At 33.4% G+C, this 17,966-nt stretch overlaps 1 protein-coding gene across 1 annotated transcript; it reads right to left on the reverse strand.

Annotated features, from left to right (window-relative positions):
- Nucleotides 1–1,062: 1,062 nt before the first annotated feature.
- LOC112327837 (uncharacterized) lies at nt 1,063–5,740 on the reverse strand. The gene is made up of 4 exons (XM_052454289.1): nt 5,722–5,740; nt 5,200–5,403; nt 2,412–2,593; nt 1,063–1,527 (listed from the first exon to the last, which is right to left on the reverse strand). Exons 2-4 carry the CDS (start codon nt 5,378–5,380, stop codon nt 1,363–1,365), a joined length of 528 nt encoding a protein of 175 aa, XP_052310249.1. The 5' UTR covers nt 5,381–5,403; nt 5,722–5,740; the 3' UTR covers nt 1,063–1,362.
- Nucleotides 5,741–17,966: the final 12,226 nt, after the last annotated feature.

The raw sequence follows: 17,966 nt of genomic DNA on the forward strand, positions 1-17,966 counted from the left end.
CTCTTTTTTTTTTCTTCAACTTAGTATCAATGTTTAAGTTTTTCACCTTTCTGTTTGTATACGTGACAAGAGATACCCAAATTATATGTTAATTTTATAATATATGGTATAATATTGTTGGCTAGAGTTTAAATATATTGAATTCATAAAAAATCCATATGTCTTCACCATAAAAAACGCTTATAATTATATCTATTTACTATTATATATTGGTACATCTAGGAATAAGATTTTCATAAATTATTTTTTTAATGAATCTTGGCTTCGTTGGTCCGGAAAAAAGAAAAAAATAATTTTAAAAAATCGCAAAAAATAATATTTAAAAATATAAAAAATAAATTTAGTAATTTGATAGATATTGATGTAATTCAATTATTTTTAAATTTTAGTACTTTATGTTTTTTATTGACATATTTTAAACCTTTTTAGGGTTTTGATAATCTAACAAAAGTAATAATGTGATACTATATAGTTTAGAAGTGATATCTTATATTATTTTAGGATTTATGTGATATATAAATGAAAAATAAAACATTATTAAAATATTTTAGGATTCATTCTAATTTTTTTTTAAATCATTAATTTTCTTCTTAATTATTTTAGGAATATTGACTTTTTCGTAATTAGAAATAGTGTTAAATTTACTAATTAATATTTATAATAAACTATAATGTTAGTATTGTTTAAACTTAATAGCCAATCAAAAGTTAATTTTTTTTATATGTATTTATCAATATTATAAGGTCATGTCCGCGGTATGGTCGGCTCGGTAATCGTTTGGGCCACATTCGTTATCGATACTTTCACAATCATGAAAAGGCATGATTACATGGTTACTTGAACTTGTAAATTGCAAGGAAAGGCATGAAATTTTCACTTGAACTTATACAGAAGGAGATTCCACGGTGCAGAACTTGAAAGAGCTGGACTTCCATGTCAACACAGCACCTTGTACCTGCTAGTTATAAACCATCAAGAACATATGAATAGTAGTTTTCAGCCAACAGTTCGGCTGCTGGAGATGGAGCCATTAAAGCCAAAAGAAAAGGGCCACGAAGAACAGGAAGAAAGTTGAGATAATTTACTTTCTGAAACTGACAAGTCAAACATTTAATTTCAATCGTACATTGCCTAACACGACAACCTGCAGTTATAATCATGAAATGTCATATAGTTCATTCATGATATAGACAACACAAACTAGGAAAAATACAAACAGTGTTGAGATTTCTATAATTGATGTCGGATAAAAACAATGTTGTTTGTTTCTCATCGAGTCAGATGCCAGCACACAATTATGCACACAATTATGCAATCCTGCCCATACTAGGTATAATCAACTCAGATGGCATTTCAAGTTTCTCATACTGATTCAGGTGGCCCCCGTACAGGGGGGAAGCACTTTATGCAGTCTAATCTTCGTAAACTGTCACCGCCACTGATAATCTTTGCAGTTTCCAACTTTTTCCAAGTGATTCCCAATAAAAACTTCCGTCTGTCTTCAATAGCATGGCAAATATTAACGGCCTGTACTGTTCAGTAGAGCAAATTAGACCTGAGATTCTGAAGGTCAAAGACACTTCTCAACTGCTAAAACAAATACAAAAACCTTGATTCCATCACACCAAGAGAGTGTTTTCTACAATAGAAGTGCTCATCTCTGACAACACGAAGAAAACAAACCAAGTTCAAACATTGTTCGCACTTGATTACAGCACGATGCACATGTCGTACTTTATCGATGGTTCAGTCAGCAAGGAGCTTCTCTTTTGAGTTTGACATAGTTAGGTGTAGCCAACTTTCGTGGAGAGCTCCCGCAGCTGTGAATCATGTGTTCCCTTCTCTGTGACAGGATAAACAAGGTCTCAAAATCCAAATAACTTTTTTCAAGGATCTAATAGCACAATGAAAAGTAAACAATATCCAAGTCATTTAAAAATTCCATTGACACGGAGCACAATAAACAACTTCGCATGGCTAAGCAATCAGAAAAAGTTTTTTTCTCGGTAGAGAATAGTAAGGTCTGGCAGTTCGATATTGTAATAAAACCAATGTTAGATAGCATCTTGCATATTACAATGTTCAATGTGATATATTCTTTTGCCAATAACTTTGAGCAACAATACATGTTTGCATTCCACCAGATAGTTTCATGAGCATAACCTCTTGCCAGTTGGATTTCAGTTCACCCATGTTATTCTAAAAAATTCGCACAATTAACAGCATATAAGCCCTATATAATTGGAGAGCCTTGAAAAGTAACTCTTAAGATCCAAGTACACTCCATTTTTCTCAACAACTATAAAGATTGGTCATACTTCCGCAAGAACAGAGGGAGAAACCCGGATAAATAACAAAAAAGTGCCTGTGGCATAAGAAAGTAACCTGACAAAGAAGAGCAGTAACTTAACTATGTGCTTCACAGATTCCTTGTGCACAAATTTCTGCTGGCCAGAAATGCCTTTTTTAGGAAGCTCAGAGAATTGGTCTTGTACTGTTACATTTGATGTCTCAACAGTTGGTTGATTATCCTTCCTTGGTAATTTCCTGGTTGACACTTCCACAGTAATCTTTTTAATTAACCTAGAATGTCCTGAAATTAAAACCACCTCAGAAACGACAGTAATAAATTATAAGGCTTGGTAAATGTGAGAAGTTTATTAGTATGATCCTTAATTACATGAAGGATTTCTATGCTCCAAAATAAAGGGATAAAACAAGGAATATAAATAAATGCACAAGAAACAAGTATGAAACCAAACAAATACTGATCCATATGTTAAGATAATCAAGCCTAATCCATGGTGCAAACCATAACTGAAACCAGAGTTGCTTAGACTTCTATAGCATTACAAATGTCAAAACCAGAAATGAACCATCACAATATGCTAGATTCTCGTGATAACAACATGCTACTACATTTATAGTCCAAAATGAATGTTGACCGACAAAACATGAACATGTGCCCCAGAAAAATTCATCTGACATCATTATACTTGGCAAGGGAATTATTTTATCACTATCAAAAGTTATTCAATGGATTCATGCATGATAAAAAAATGATGAATCTAGGAGTCATACTTCAACTTTTTACTATGGTCTGGTTCAGTTTTCCTACAGCTAATATTAGGACTTCGTCCTAATAAATGCTCTTTGTAAAGCATCAAGTCACTTCCAGAGCAGAGACACCAGAACAGATATGAAACCAAATTGCTTGAGCAGAGACAAGGCCAGGACATAAAACGTACAAGGGCAGTTCAGAAGGGTGAATAACAAGTTTAGCAACAGTGAAGTCTTGCTGAAGGTGGGGATGCATTTTCCCCAACATATTGAGTGCATGTTCATGCACACAACCAGTCCAAGAACTTGTTAGCAACTCTTTGAACTTCCCAACAGAAGTCAACAGCATTGCAGGTTACTATCAGTTAGAAGCAGTATGAACAATGAAAAAGCATTTACGCTACATGGGGATGTGGATTCAGCCCTTGAGTAGTGCATGACTGAATATGAGTGGAGCTCTGTCCCCTTGGAGACATCTGATAAATTGGGATGAAATTGGACTAAGTTCATATATAACTGCGCTAGATCTACTCTTAGAGCTTCATACTAACTACTTCACCAAATACAGAGGTAAAACAGGCAAAATATGATCACTGTTCACGAGCATAGCTCTCTGAATAACATAATGCATAACCATCTTGAGGAGCGCCACTAGAAGATATAAAATGAAAGATAACACTCAGCAGACAGAACAATGTTCTGTTGCCTGGAAGCTGGAGCAACTTCAATCATAGACCAACATACATCTATTCTAAGAAATTAGAAACAAAAAAATTGTGATAAGCTTTTGCTTCCAATAATGATGTGCTAAGAGCAGCATTATGAAGAATGAATATTCTAAAACCACCTTGCATGTCCGTATGAAATATGCATAAGATACATTCCATACAAATCAAAATGTATCAAGCAATGGAATAACACTTTGAATACTTGGAGATCCTTTGATACATTCCTTGTACATACTGGTACATCATGCATTAATTTGTTGATAACAGTTTTTGAGTTGCTTTCCCTATCAAATTACTTAATAGTATACGTTTTTCTATCTATAAAATCCAATACTTGTTGATTGATGCTAGAGCTAAAGAGAGCAGAACACAAGCTATCAATTAGCCTATGCAAAATGGATTATAATCACCCAATTCATTTTTTCTTAAGGAGATTAGAAACTTGAAGCAAAACTTTGTCAGAATAGCGCTCGTGCATTAAATAAAACCATTTCATAATTGTCAGGGGCATCCTTAAACAATTCTTTGGTGTTGCAAATGATGTATTTGTTTCATCATGACAGAGACAGCTGGCCTTTTTTTTTTTTGAAAGATGAAAAACAAATTAATTTCTTTCCTGGACGAACATCCAAACACTCCCAAGAGAAAATGAATGAAAGAAGTAGTTCAAACCTAAATAGACAAAATTGAGACATGAAAAGCCTATTGTGCTCAATTATTCAACTAGAAAAGTACCATCTTCAACCAGCAAGCCAGTAATCAAGGTGCTGTTTTATGAAACTTAAATGTTGGGATGAGAGCTAATCCGTGAGAAACTATGTTTCGGCTACACCAACCAAGTTGCATTAATATTAAGTGTCCATCACTAATATAAGAACTCCATCTGTGCTAGCTTAGGTCAGAATAGTCGGTCTCAGGCCAGGATAAAGGAGGAGGCTTGCGATAAATTGGCAGGCAGCGCAAAACCTTGTCATTTCTATGGTATGGATCATTTTGATATAAACGTTGCCCACCTAGGTGCTACATTGGCAATGACCGTACGGAATGGCACAAAAGGATCCATATAGCTTACACAACTAGTTTGGGATCGAGACTTGTTGCTATCATCAGACATTTTACATGGCAGTGTTGCACAAGCAATAACCAAACATGAAATCAACGACTCTTTAATTGCACATCAACAAAAATATCAATGATCAGAGGTGGTATGGCTTAATGGAAGCAAAGAACAAAAAGAGAGAGAGAGAGAAGGAACAGTACCTTTAGGAGAAATAACCGGTTGATCACACAAGGTAGCATATATTAAAAAGCCATTGGCAGAAGAACAAGGTTGAACTCTTCATTAGAATATATTAAAAAGCCATTGGCAGAAGAAAGAAACAAAAAGTACAGGACTGAAACTGATTGTTACCTGCAGTAGAAGAAGAGCTGGATTTTGATGCAAGAAAATCAGTATGAGGGGTAGAGATTAGAGGCGCAAACATGCAAGAATCAGAGTCCAGATAGCCCACAACTTTCTTGAGGAACCTTTTCTTGTTTTTCTTGATGGGATTGTTCTTCTTTAGCACCCCTAATAACACTCTCTTCTCCATCTCTATTCGCTCCGCTCCTAACACTGAAAACAGTAACAAAGTTAAGTAGCATTCATCACTCTTTCAATTACACTAAAGTACTAATCAACTTTTCAAATTCTCTTATACTTCAATCCCATCAAATTCTTGAAGAGAATTCACGATGGGCATTCCCACGCAAATGATAGCAAATTGTACGAGGAGAAATCACAGCATTTACCAAAGGAAACAAACAAAAGTAGGGAAAAAAAATCCTGCGACAAAACATCTAGAAAACACAAAAATAAATGCATAATTGCGCAAATTAAGAGAACACAGAGAAAGATCGACATCGAAAGTCAAAAGAGATCAAATCACACCACAAACAGAAACAACGCTTAGGATGGTCACAAAGCTGTTTGCGGTTCTTAAGATTTCGGACACGTGGAATCAGAGGTGTCCCTGGAACCACTTAGGATGGTCACAAAGCTGAACGTGTTTGAGCGACGTGTCATATGAAGCTTTCTCGGGCAAATCTAATGACTGTCAGTGTCCGAACGACATTGTTCCATATAAAAAAAAACAATTAAAACGGAAGGCAAATTCCCATAGCCCCACTTATATTTTCATATTCACTGCCACCGTAAAATCATCATTTTGCTACTCTTAAAAATTGTTTTTGACCTTTTAATGGGCATTCTTATCTTTTCATCCACGAATTAGTATTTGTTTAAAGATATTATTTTCCTTTTCTATATTTTAATAAATAGTAAAGTGACCAAAAAGCTCCCCAAACAAAAATAAAAAAAACTAACACCGACGGGTTGGGGTATTTTTACTTTTTTTTATATATAATAAAAATACACAATATGCTTCGACTAAACAATTTAACACATGGAATCAGGGGTAATTGGTCGGTTACTAGAACCTCCAAAATATAATTTTAATTTTATTATCACAAACAAAATAAATTCATGGTATGATCATAAAAACCAGATCGAACCCAAAAAAAATTTCATTTTAATCTTTCTATAATATACTAAAATAAAAAAGAATAGGGGATTTGAATAAAAAATTAAAGAAATAAAATTATAAAAATAAAAATAATAAATTGATATGTTGTTAACTCAGTTCAAAGGTCCAGACATCCATTCCTATAAATATGTTGATTATCGAAGTAAAATAAATATTCTTTCACATCAAGCAAATAAATTTGATATCCCTTAAAACTGAGAGAAATCAATGAGATTACGAGTAAATTAATTAAACAAAGCTCTTTAATCAATTTCTTAATATCAAGTGAATTTAATATTGAAAACAATTCTCATTCACTCAGCAGTAGCCTTAGGAATAAAGTCTGTGAAATTATTCTAAGCAAACGTTCAAAAGCTTGACAATTTAACTTAGTTTATTCTTCCCTAATAAATCAAAATGAGAGTTGTAGTAATCAAATCAATTCTTTTGCTTCTTACTCTAGTCCCTAACAACAATTATATATTAAAAGAAACTAGAAAGCATACATGTCATTTCAAAAAAAATCAATAAGCTTGAATAAAAATCAATAGCATAATTCTGAATTCAAAAGCAATAAGGCTACTAATTCATCTTCCAAAAGCAACAAAGCTGTTAATTCAAGTCACTGTCATATCGTTGAAGATTATTTTACCCTGTCATTGAAAACAAAATCCATTGGCGAGTTGTATGCACTAAGTTGATTCTCGAGTTGATGTCAACATCGAATGGAAATGAGGCACGGGAACTTATTTCAAAGCTAAAACTACAAGTAACTCTACCATAAAAATCAAGTGGAGCGCGTGGACTTTTCTTGGCACTCAAGGTGAATACTTTCACAATTCACCCATGGAGACTTCTCCATATCAATCACAAAGTAAGGCTTCGAGTTTAGGCACTATATCAATGATGATGATCGGGATTACATCTTTAGAGGATCAAGTGGATAACCTAACTAACTCATCGAGAGGCTTTTGACTTTACTCAAGGAAAAAAACCACAATATAGCAAAGCTAATAAATAAACTCGAGAGCATGAACTAGGGAGGACAGACTTCGGCTACCAAGGTTGTGTAAGTAGATCAACTAGATGTCATTAAGGATTCTACAATCAGAGCTACAATGAATATTCACAGTATTATCGATGGCGTGTTCATCATGAATCAACTTAAAGAACTTATAAAGAAAGCCTTCATGGACCAAATAGAAAGTTTAGTTCACCTTCGTATTCTTATGTAAAGTTGTAAACCTAAAAGACCGACATGTTAAGGATGACTCTGAGTCGTCAACTACTAAATTTTTAACAATTCAATGGTAAAGGGAATCCAAGGCTTCATATGGTTCATTTTGTGGAGGTTTGCAACAATGCTTAAACTGATGATGATCTCATGGTGCAAGAGTTCGTCTGTTTCTTGAAAGGTTATCCTTTAACTGGTACACTAACTTGGATTCTAGCTCAATTGATAGTTAGGAGCAATTAGAACGCGAGTTTCTTAATCATTTTTATAACACTCATCATGTGGTCAACATGGTTGAACTCACTAATGCATGTCAATGGATAAAAGAGATTATCATTAAATACATTCGTTAGTGGAGAAACCTTTGCCTTAACTGTAGGGATTGACTTACCAAAACTTTTATGCTAGATATGTGTATTTAAGGGATGCATTGGGGACTCCATTATATTTTAAAAGGCATCAAGCCGAAGTCTTTTGAAGAATTGGCTACTCGAGCATAAGACAAGAAACTTAGCATTGCTGCAGCTGAAAACTTATCATTACCTATGCAAGAGCCTAGAAAAAATAAGCCTAAAGGTCGCGGATAAAAAAAAAATGCTTCAAAGGTTGAGAGAAAGCAATCTTTAGTAATTAACTCTGCTTCCATAAAGGTATAAACTAGAATTAAAAGGAATGATCATATAACATTGACTACTTTTTAAAAAGGTGAAAGAAAAAAGTCATCCCTGAAATAGCGACATGGAAAAGAGTATCTGTTCCCCGACTCAAACATATCTAAAATGCTAAATGATTTGCTTGAAACAAATCTCATTAAGATACTAGAGTTGAAACGTTCCAAAGAAGCAACCAAATGGACAATCCAAATTATTGCAAATATCACCATCCTTTGACCTACAAGCTTCACCACAACCTTAAGTTAAGCTTCATGTATAACCCTTATACCGCAAGTTAGCAACTTGAAGCCAGATTCATCTAAGAATTGCGACAATGAAAGATGGAATTTAGTCACTCATAAAAGAGGAAGGAAGATAGACACACGTATCATAAGCCATCTATAATAAGAATCTTGATCGTAAAGAAGACAATTAATAAGTTGATGCGTCGAAAGATGTGACGAAGGTCTATACTAGATAGAGAGGAGGATCTTATAACTCAAAGCTTAAGAAAACCCATTACACTAAATGAGTATATGCCAAGAGAGCTGAGAAGGATGGAAAATATATTTGTTGTTTGCTATCAAGCTAATGAAGAGAAAACTTCTACTGAAGAAACCATGGAAGAAAGCTATAATGACTGTCTAAACTTGCCGCATGATGTATGCACCATAAAGATATCCTTTAACGATGAAAACTTGTTGCTTGGATCAAAACTCCATAATCGCCCTCTTTTAATCAAATGATACATCATTGAAAATATGGTTAATCATATTTTGATGGATGATAGTTCAACTATTAATATACTACCTCTTAAAATAATGAAAGAGTTAGGGATTTTCATGGATAAACTCTTTCCAAGTCATCTAATGATTCAAGGCTTTAATCAAAGAGGGCAAAACACCATGAAAAGATAAGAATTACGATAGATATGTGGTCCAATGTATTTTTTTCACATCATATATACCAAAACTACTTACAAAATGCTATTTGGATGACCATGGTACATGAAAATGGTATTGTCTCCTCAACACTCCATTAATGCTTTAAGTATTATTAAAATGGGCAAGTGAGAAAATCATGACGGATACTGACCCCTTTAACATAGTTGAAGCCCATTTGACCAATGCAAAGTTTATTTTAGGTCAGCCATGATGGAAAAACTATGATCCCTACCTAACCACCAAGGAGAAGGAAGAGATTACTTTAGCGGCTCAGAAAGGCATAAGTCATCTATAAATAAAAGAATGACTTATCCAATGAAGAATAAAGGAAAAGAAAAGGTAGTAAAAGACTCCATTGATAATAAACTATTATGTAAAGCCATGGTACTATGATATATCCATGTGTTAGTAAGAGGAGAGAGTCAATCTTTTTTTACTAAAGATGAAGAGAAGATCACCAAGGTGCTTGAAAACTGAACCTTGCCAGCTATTAATCTCACATTAACCAAGGTCTCAAAACCTTGATTGAAAGGGTTTGTTCATCAAATTGAGTTGGTGGTTACAAATATTGAAGGACTGAAAGGGAAAAAATACACAATATCGATCACAAACCCCTCTGATGAAGAGAAAGAAAAGGAAGTGATGTATCTCACTTTAAATCACATCACTATTAAAGAGGAGAATAATGATGAGTTTATCATCCAAGAAGATATTGAGGAGGCTTCACCTGCCTTTTAATCAGAAAATAAGTCTATAATGGATGAACTTAAATAGACACCATTAAAAACCCATGTCCAACCTTCATCAATGCAAACTTATCACCTGAAAAAGAAGAGGATTACATAGAACGTTTGATGGAGTATCGAGATATCTTCATTTGGTTCTATGATGGTTTAGACCCAAAGGTTGTTGTCCATCAATTATCAATAAGAAATAAAGCTAGATCTATAATGTAAGCTTAACATCACTTTCATCCTGAACCCATCTCATAAATTGAGGTTAAAGTCAATAAACTTATTTAAACGGGTTTCATTGCACGGATTTTCAAGACCTTAACAATGATTGTTTCAAATATGACTTTCCACTTCTAATTACTGAGATCATGGTTGACGCTACCACAGGTCATAAGAGATTACCTTTAATGGATGGTTCATATAGCTGTAATCAAATTCGAATGGCACCCGTAGATGAGGAGAAGACAACCTTCTGGACTTTGAAAATGGATATATTGTTATAAGTTCATGCCTTTTGGCTTAAAGAATGCAGATGCCACTTATCAAAGGGCAATACAAAATGCTTTTTGATGATCTGCTTCACCAAAACATTGAATGATATGTTGATGGTCTTGTGGTGAAGTAAAAAGAAAAAGAAAATAATTTGTAAGATCTCCGTCTAGTATTTGATTGGTTATATTGATTACAACTAAAAATGAACCCACTAAAATGCATATTTGGTGTGTCCTCGGGAAAATTCCAAGGATTTATAGTTTGACATGGAGGAATTGAGATTGATGGGTCTAAGATTGATGTCATCCTAAAAATATTGGAGCTAAGAAACATCCACAAGTTAAAGAGTCTCTAAGGAAAGTTGGCCAATATACGAAGATTCATTTCAAACTTAGTCGATTGATGTTAATCAATCACTCACTTGATAAAAAATTATACATCATTTTATAAGGATGAAACTTATACTAAAGTCTTTAATAAGATTAAAAAAATGCTTGTTTAATCCACCTATCCTATAAGCACCAGTACTGGGACGTTCACTTAACCTGTATATTGTAGCTCAAATGTGTTTTTTGAAAGTGTTGCTGGTAAAATAAAATGATGAAAACAAAGAAGTGTTCTCTGCTATTTTAGTAAGATATTAAATGAGGCCGAACTAAATTATTCTCCAATAAAGTAGACGTGTCTAGCATTAATGTGTGCAATAAAGAAGTTAAGGCATTACCTCCAATCATATTCAGCATGACTAATCTCTCGAGCCAACCATCTCAAGACCAATATTATCAAAGAAGATTAGCAAAATGGGCTTTATTTCTTCAAGATTTTGAAATTGGCAAACACTAGCTAATTTTTTTTACTAATCATCCTATTTTCGATGAATAGAAGTTCTCTGAAGACCTGCTTGATGAGAATGTCTTGTTTATTGAAATGTCAGAACTATGAAAAATATTCTTTGATAGTGCAACACAATAAAATAAAGCTAGAGTTGGGGTAATCTTCATCATACCTGAAGAAGAGGTCTTGTCACTTGCCTTTTCACTTACTGAATGTTGTTCTAATAATACGAACGAATACCAAGATTTAATTCCTAGGCTAGAAATGACAGTGAATATAAAGATTTATCACCTTAAAGTGTTTGAAGATTCTCAATTAGTTATCAAGCAACTCCTTTCATTTTATGAAGTTAAGAAGCCAAAACTTATTCCATATCACAAGTATGCATTAAAACTGATGGCATCACTTGATTGCGTCACTTTAGAATATGTACCTAAAAAAATAGTATTATGAAGTGAAGAAATAAGTCTTTATATGTCAAAGATGGGTCATTCCACTAATAACTCATGATGGAGAAGAGAAAGAATAAGTGGGTGTAGTTTATGTCTATGAGATTGAAAAAGAAGAATGGCGCCAATTGTTTATTGACCATTTAAGGTATAATAAATTGCCTAAAGACCTATACTATAAGATAGAGGTGAGGCAAATAGCTTCTCGCTTCTTATTCTTCCAAGACACTTTTTATCGATGCTTTTTTAATGGAGTCTTTTTGTGTTGTCATGGAAAAGAAGAATCTACAAAAGCACTAGAAAAAAGACACTCAAGGATCTGTGAAGCGCACTAATCGGGTCCTAAACTTCACTCTCGAATCAAAAGAATGGGTACTACTAGCCTATAATTGTGAAAGACTGCATGAACTATGCTAGAAAATGCTAAGGTTGCCAATTGCATGCCAATTTAATCTACTAGCCACACGAGCCTTTACACCTGATAGTTGCTTCTTGGCCCTTTGATGCTTAAGGACATGATGTGGTAGGGTTATTGTTGAAAAGCTCAGGGGGGCATCTTTACATATTGGCTGCAATTGATTACTTCTCGAAGTGAGCTGAAGCTGCAACATTAAAAGAGATCAAGAATGACACAATTATAAACTTCATTTGGACAAACATCATTTATCGATATGAGGTACCAAGATACATCATAACTAATAATGGAAAGGAGTTATACAATACAACCATAAAAAAGTTGTGTGCACAATTTAGTTTCAAGCAACATAATTCTTTTATGTACAATGCCTTAGCTAATGGCTTGACAGAAGCTTTTAACAAGACCATATGCAATATTCTCAAGAACTTGGTGAATTGCTCGAAGAAGGATGGGCATGATAGAATTGAAGAATCACTATGGGCTTGTCATACTACATTCTAAACATCAACTCAAGCTACTCCGTATTCTTTGATATACGATGTTGAAGAAGTTGTTCTTCCACTAGAATGTCAAATTTCATCTTTAAGAGTTGCACTCCAAGAAGGACTCTCTAGTGAAGACAATATTCATCTGCGCCTCAAAAAACTTCAAACCTTAGATAAACAGCATCTTGAAGCACAACAATGCTTAAAATGTTATCAAGCTCAACTTTACAGAGCTTTCAATAAGGTGTGATTGTGCTCATTCCAAGTAGGAGATCTTGTCTTAGAACTATGATGCGTGATAATCATGTCAATATGCATGGGCAACAAGTTTCTCTCTAAATAGGATGGACCTTATATGGTTTAAGAAGTTTGTACCAATAGAGCTTACAAAATCATCCAATGAGAACAGATTGAGGATTGGGCCTATCAATGATAAATTCTTAAAGAGATACCACAATTGAAATTTGATGTAGCTCTTGGCCCATACAAGCTAAAACTGTGAACGACACAAAAAAAATACAAAAGAAAAACTCAAACTATGTTATAACTTGATCCTTTATCCATAAAGGTATGTAGGCAACTTGAAACTTGTTTCAAGTACAATTACATAAAAAATGATTAAAAATACACTTTGAACTAGTTGTGACTTGATCCTTTATCTATAAAAGTATGTAGGCAACTTAGAAAATATTCTAAGTACAGTCACATCACCCCTTAAAACTATCTTGACCTATTTGATTGTTTATATAATGGAAAAAAAGTAACTTGATAACATAATCATAACATTAAAAACATAGGAAACAAGGTTACAAGTCCAATGATGTTTACAAAAAAAATTAAAAGAAGAAGAAAAGATTTGAAAACACACCTGGATCAAAGACACAAAAGAAGAAAGCTCCTTATATGGTTGATAGTTGGTTGTGAGTCACCAAACTTGATGGTTCGTTAAATGCTCCATAATTGTTGAGAAACAACTCTTCAATCTCTACCACTATCGTGAAATAGCTTTTCGAGATCAATAAATGTTGAGAAACGACTCTTCAACTTTCATAACCATTGAGAAACAACTCTTTAAGCTCCATAATCACGGAGAAACAACTCTTCGAGCTCTACAACCATTAAGAAATGACTTTTTAAGGTCTATAACCATCAAGAAATAGCTCTTCAAGGTCCACAATCATTGAAAAATAGCTCTTCAGGGTTTATAATCATTTAGAAATGACTTTTCAAGGTTTATAGCAATTGAAAAACGAATCTTCAAAATCCACAACCATTGAAAACAGCTCATTAAAAGTCGCAACTGTTAAGAAATGGTTCGCGCACCAAATCTCGTAGAAAAATAAAGGCCATTGAAGAAACCACTATCACTGAACACCGTGGAAGATTTAAATCACCAAAGCAGCTTAGGTGTAACATCGTTTGAAGATGGTAAACCTACAATCAGGTTCAGAAGAATGTTCATAAAATAAAAAAATTCAAGATTCGGGCGTTAAAAAAAATGCTCCGAACTTGTTTTTAAAGCATTGAATGAATGGAAAATTATTAAATGACAAGTGCAAGTTAATTAAAAGATATTATAGCAATAGAATAAGCATGAAGGCTGTGCAAGGAAAAAGGAAAAGAAAAACAGAAGCTACGCACTCGAAAAAAAGAAGGGGGAAAGTAAAGGAAAAACAAGCCATGAGATTGGACGTACCTGGACAGCGAGTATTGGACTACCTGTTAAGCTCTCGTTTTAATTTTCTTCTTCAGTGATTTGGCTCAATAAGCTTTGCTTCACATCGGGCTCGGGGCAGAAAAGGAAGTAGTTGCACCACCTTCTGCTATTTCTCAACCAACAAAGAGAACTAAGAAGCTCAAGAGGCGATCATAAGCTCTAAGGATTCATAACTTTCACTTATTGTCTGATCTTATTGGTTGGTTTAGACGATGTTATTTTATATCTTAGATCGATGAAAGTTCAAAATATTGGATAGAGAAGAGAGAGAGAGAGAGAGAGAGAGAGAGAGAGAGAAAGCACGCGCACAAGTTTACATATATGCCAAGACTGGCCCGTTGGTGATGCTGGACTGCTATGTGGAGGTTGCACTGTCAGTAAAGGAGAAAAAGGACTCCAAGTCTATGTGGTTAATTAGGAACAGAAAGAAGGGTAGTGTGGTTTTCTTTTTATAGCCATACTAGGGATCTTTTCCTGATTGCAAAAAAAATAAAATAAAATCCTATTTTGTGAGAGCAAGGTCGACTACTGCACAAAAACATTTCCTCTTCTGAAATGTGCACATGGGGAGAGTTAAATTTTTCCTATTCAGATCATTATTACAGCTGAAGTAAAAGGTGGGATTGTCTGTGAACAAGAAAGAAATCTGTGACCTTATTGGAACTCACAGGGATGCTCCTGCCTCAGTCGTGAGGACTAATTCACAGACAATGGCATGGATTCTGAATAGGATTCAAAGTCTCACGGGCACTCACCTGCTGCTGCTACAAGAAAGCTAGTAAATCTTGGTGAATCATAGGGTAGGGATGCTATGACCGACCTTAGAGTTTTTTTGCAATAATCGCTCTACTGGCTGAATATGGAAAATCAATTTCTAATATGTTATCCAGGGTTTTGGAAACGTGTAAGCTTTTTCCCTATGAAGCAAAGTCGGAGCCCACCACAGATTTTTGTTTTCCTCTTTCTACCAGTATATGCTTCCAGCGCTAGACAGACCTGTAAGGAAAAAAACACAGTTTGCTTACCAATTATAATAGGATCCATGCTGCATGGTCAAGTAATCAGCCTTTTGAACAGATCTAGAGAATTGTCGAAAGAAGCATACCTGAATGAGTTAGAAAAGTCAAGCACTGTTGTCATTATGCAAGCTAATTAAGAACATAAGAACTCTAAATGTCACATATGTTAATGAGAAGAAAGCAACAAAAAAACAATTGAATGCACGGTAACCAAGACGATAGAGAAAAATAATCAAAAATTTTCATCTCATAACTCATCAACCGTTAGCCATAATTATGAACACATTACGCCATTCCATTCAGGATTGTGAGACCTGCAAAACAAAATCTCACAATAGTTATTTTCGAAAAAGAAAAGGAATTTTATAGGCCGATAAAAGTTATTGGTTACTATTTATATAAAATGATAGATTTTTTTTGGTTCTAAGATTCGCAATTATTTTAAATAAGGTACTAAACTTTGATTTTATTATTTTATTTTATAAATGTCAATCAAAATTGGTCCCTAAATTTTCAATTTTTACTATTATATTTTATTCCACAGTAAAATATTTTATTTATTGTGAAAATTTAATACTATCAAATTAAATTTAGTAAAAAAAATATATTCAAAATATAAAACCCTCTCAACTATATTTTCAAGACATGTCTATTTATTTTTAATAGTAAATAAACTTGTCTCGAGGGGCATCTCTAGAAACAATAATTTTCTACCAATCAAATTTCACAATGTGTCATTTTTATTTTATTTTTACAATGAAATAAAATTCAAATAAATGGCATGGAAAATAAATGAATCTTTATATATTTTTTGGCCAATAAAAGGTTCGCATATGGGATGAAATATTTAAAATATCTTTTCATAAATACAAGATATTATAAATTAAAATCAACCAATAAATAATATCAGGTGGCATTAGGAACGGACCCGAGAGCCCCTACAAATCTCTACAAATAAAGGATCTCATATTAGAAAATGAAAAACGAAGAATTCTTGGAGATACAAACAATTTTTCAAGACGAGTTCTTCAAGCAAGGAAGCTCTCTTAAAAACTCTAAAGCATCTTTCATCTATGCTTGAAATCTACAAAGAGCGAAACTTTGTTGGATCAAGCCTAAATGCTCCAAAAGAGTTCTTCAACAATACTTTGAACACAAATCAAATGTGTTCTTCAAAATATCAAATCACCAAATCTTGCTCCGCAATTCATGCCGAAATTCATGTTCATGCAAAGCACAAATCTTAAATTAATTTCACAAATAAATCAATTCACCACATATCAAATCCAAGGAAAGAATTTGAGGATTGTCTTATTTTTTTGTAAGAATATTTTAAATAGAGATTGTATCCAATTATATATTTAATAAAATCAAATATTTGTATATTTATGCTTGTTTAATTTCAAGTGTTCAAAATTGTGTCTGCAAGGTTACAAAAAAAAAAATGGATAGGTTTGCGTAGTTGATGTAGTGAAACTTTAAAAAACAAGAGGGATGCTAACACTATTGATAGATTTAGGTTGAAGTTGGTTGTTTGGGGTGGCCGGATTTGTGAGATAATAGGGGGAGGGGGTTGCTTTTTTTTTTTTTTGATAGGAGGAAGAAGTGAGGGGGAAGAGAGAATTGTGGAGTTTTATTTCATTTAGTTTTTTCAACAGAATATCTATTGAAAAATACTAACGTTGTTATATTTTCAATAAAATTATTAATCATTTTTTTTTATTTTCTCTATACCATTGTAATTTCCATAAAAAATTATCGGTGAAACATATTCCATCACAATTTACATCGGTAATTACAAACATATATTTCCTATCGCTATTTATGTCGGGTAGTAACAACAAAATGTTTTCCATTAGAGCTTCCATTCTATTTGCCATTTCTTAGTAGTGATTGTTTATAAAGGGTTTGTTTTTTTAGTTAGAGGATTAGTTAGCAAATTAATGTACTCACCAAAACAGTTTCAAGAAACATTTTTAATAGCTTGATTCACAAGTCGGAAATGATTGATATGTAAGCTGTAACTTGACGAAAGAGTGCTGGAATGAGTTATATATCTTGTGAATATTATGTAATTATAGAGAATTAGTCTTCTTATCATAATTATGGGAAATGACAAGTTAGTTTTTGGGTAATTATTAGTTTTCCTAAACAACCGCAATAGTATACTATAATTTAATTATTAGTTTTCCTAAACAACCCCAATAGTATACTATAATTTAAAATACAACAGGAAAACATTGGGTAGCTACAGTCGATATAGATTTATTGTACTGTGGACTACACTATAGACATAAAGTGTTTGCATTGTGGATGACACTGTAGTATCTGAGAGACGTTGTATTTTCTGTTTATTAGTAAAAAAAGTGTTGTTGGGTCTGTTTGACTGCCAGACCCACCACTATTGGGTCTGGCTTGCAGCCACACCCACCGATCTTGGGTCTGGCTGGGTCACCAGATATTTTTAATTTTATTTTTTTTGCAAAAATACTTCAAATTAATATTTTTTTTATATTTTTGTATAATTTTGATGTGATGATATAAAAAATAAATTTTAAAAAATAAAAAAATATTATCTCTATATATTTTTCTTAAAAAAATATTTACAAAAATAGTATTGTGGATATAGACTCAT

Source organism: Populus trichocarpa, chromosome 6 (genome assembly GCF_000002775.5).
Source record: "Populus trichocarpa isolate Nisqually-1 chromosome 6, P.trichocarpa_v4.1, whole genome shotgun sequence".
NCBI classification, from domain to species: Eukaryota; Viridiplantae; Streptophyta; class Magnoliopsida; order Malpighiales; family Salicaceae; genus Populus; species Populus trichocarpa.

Bases quoted from the DNA above. Each gene is read 5' to 3' on its own strand.
- LOC112327837 (XM_052454289.1), bottom strand. From the start codon at position 5,380: ATGGAGAAGAGAGTGTTATTAGGGGTGCTAAAGAAGAACAATCCCATC. The intron at 2,594-5,199 runs GTAACAATCAGT...TTTTAATTTCAG, and splicing joins CAGCTCTTCTTCTACTGCAG to GACATTCTAGGTTAATTAAA. The intron at 1,528-2,411 runs GTTAAGTTACTG...TGAACAGTACAG, and splicing joins AGGAATCTGTGAAGCACATA to GCCGTTAATATTTGCCATGC.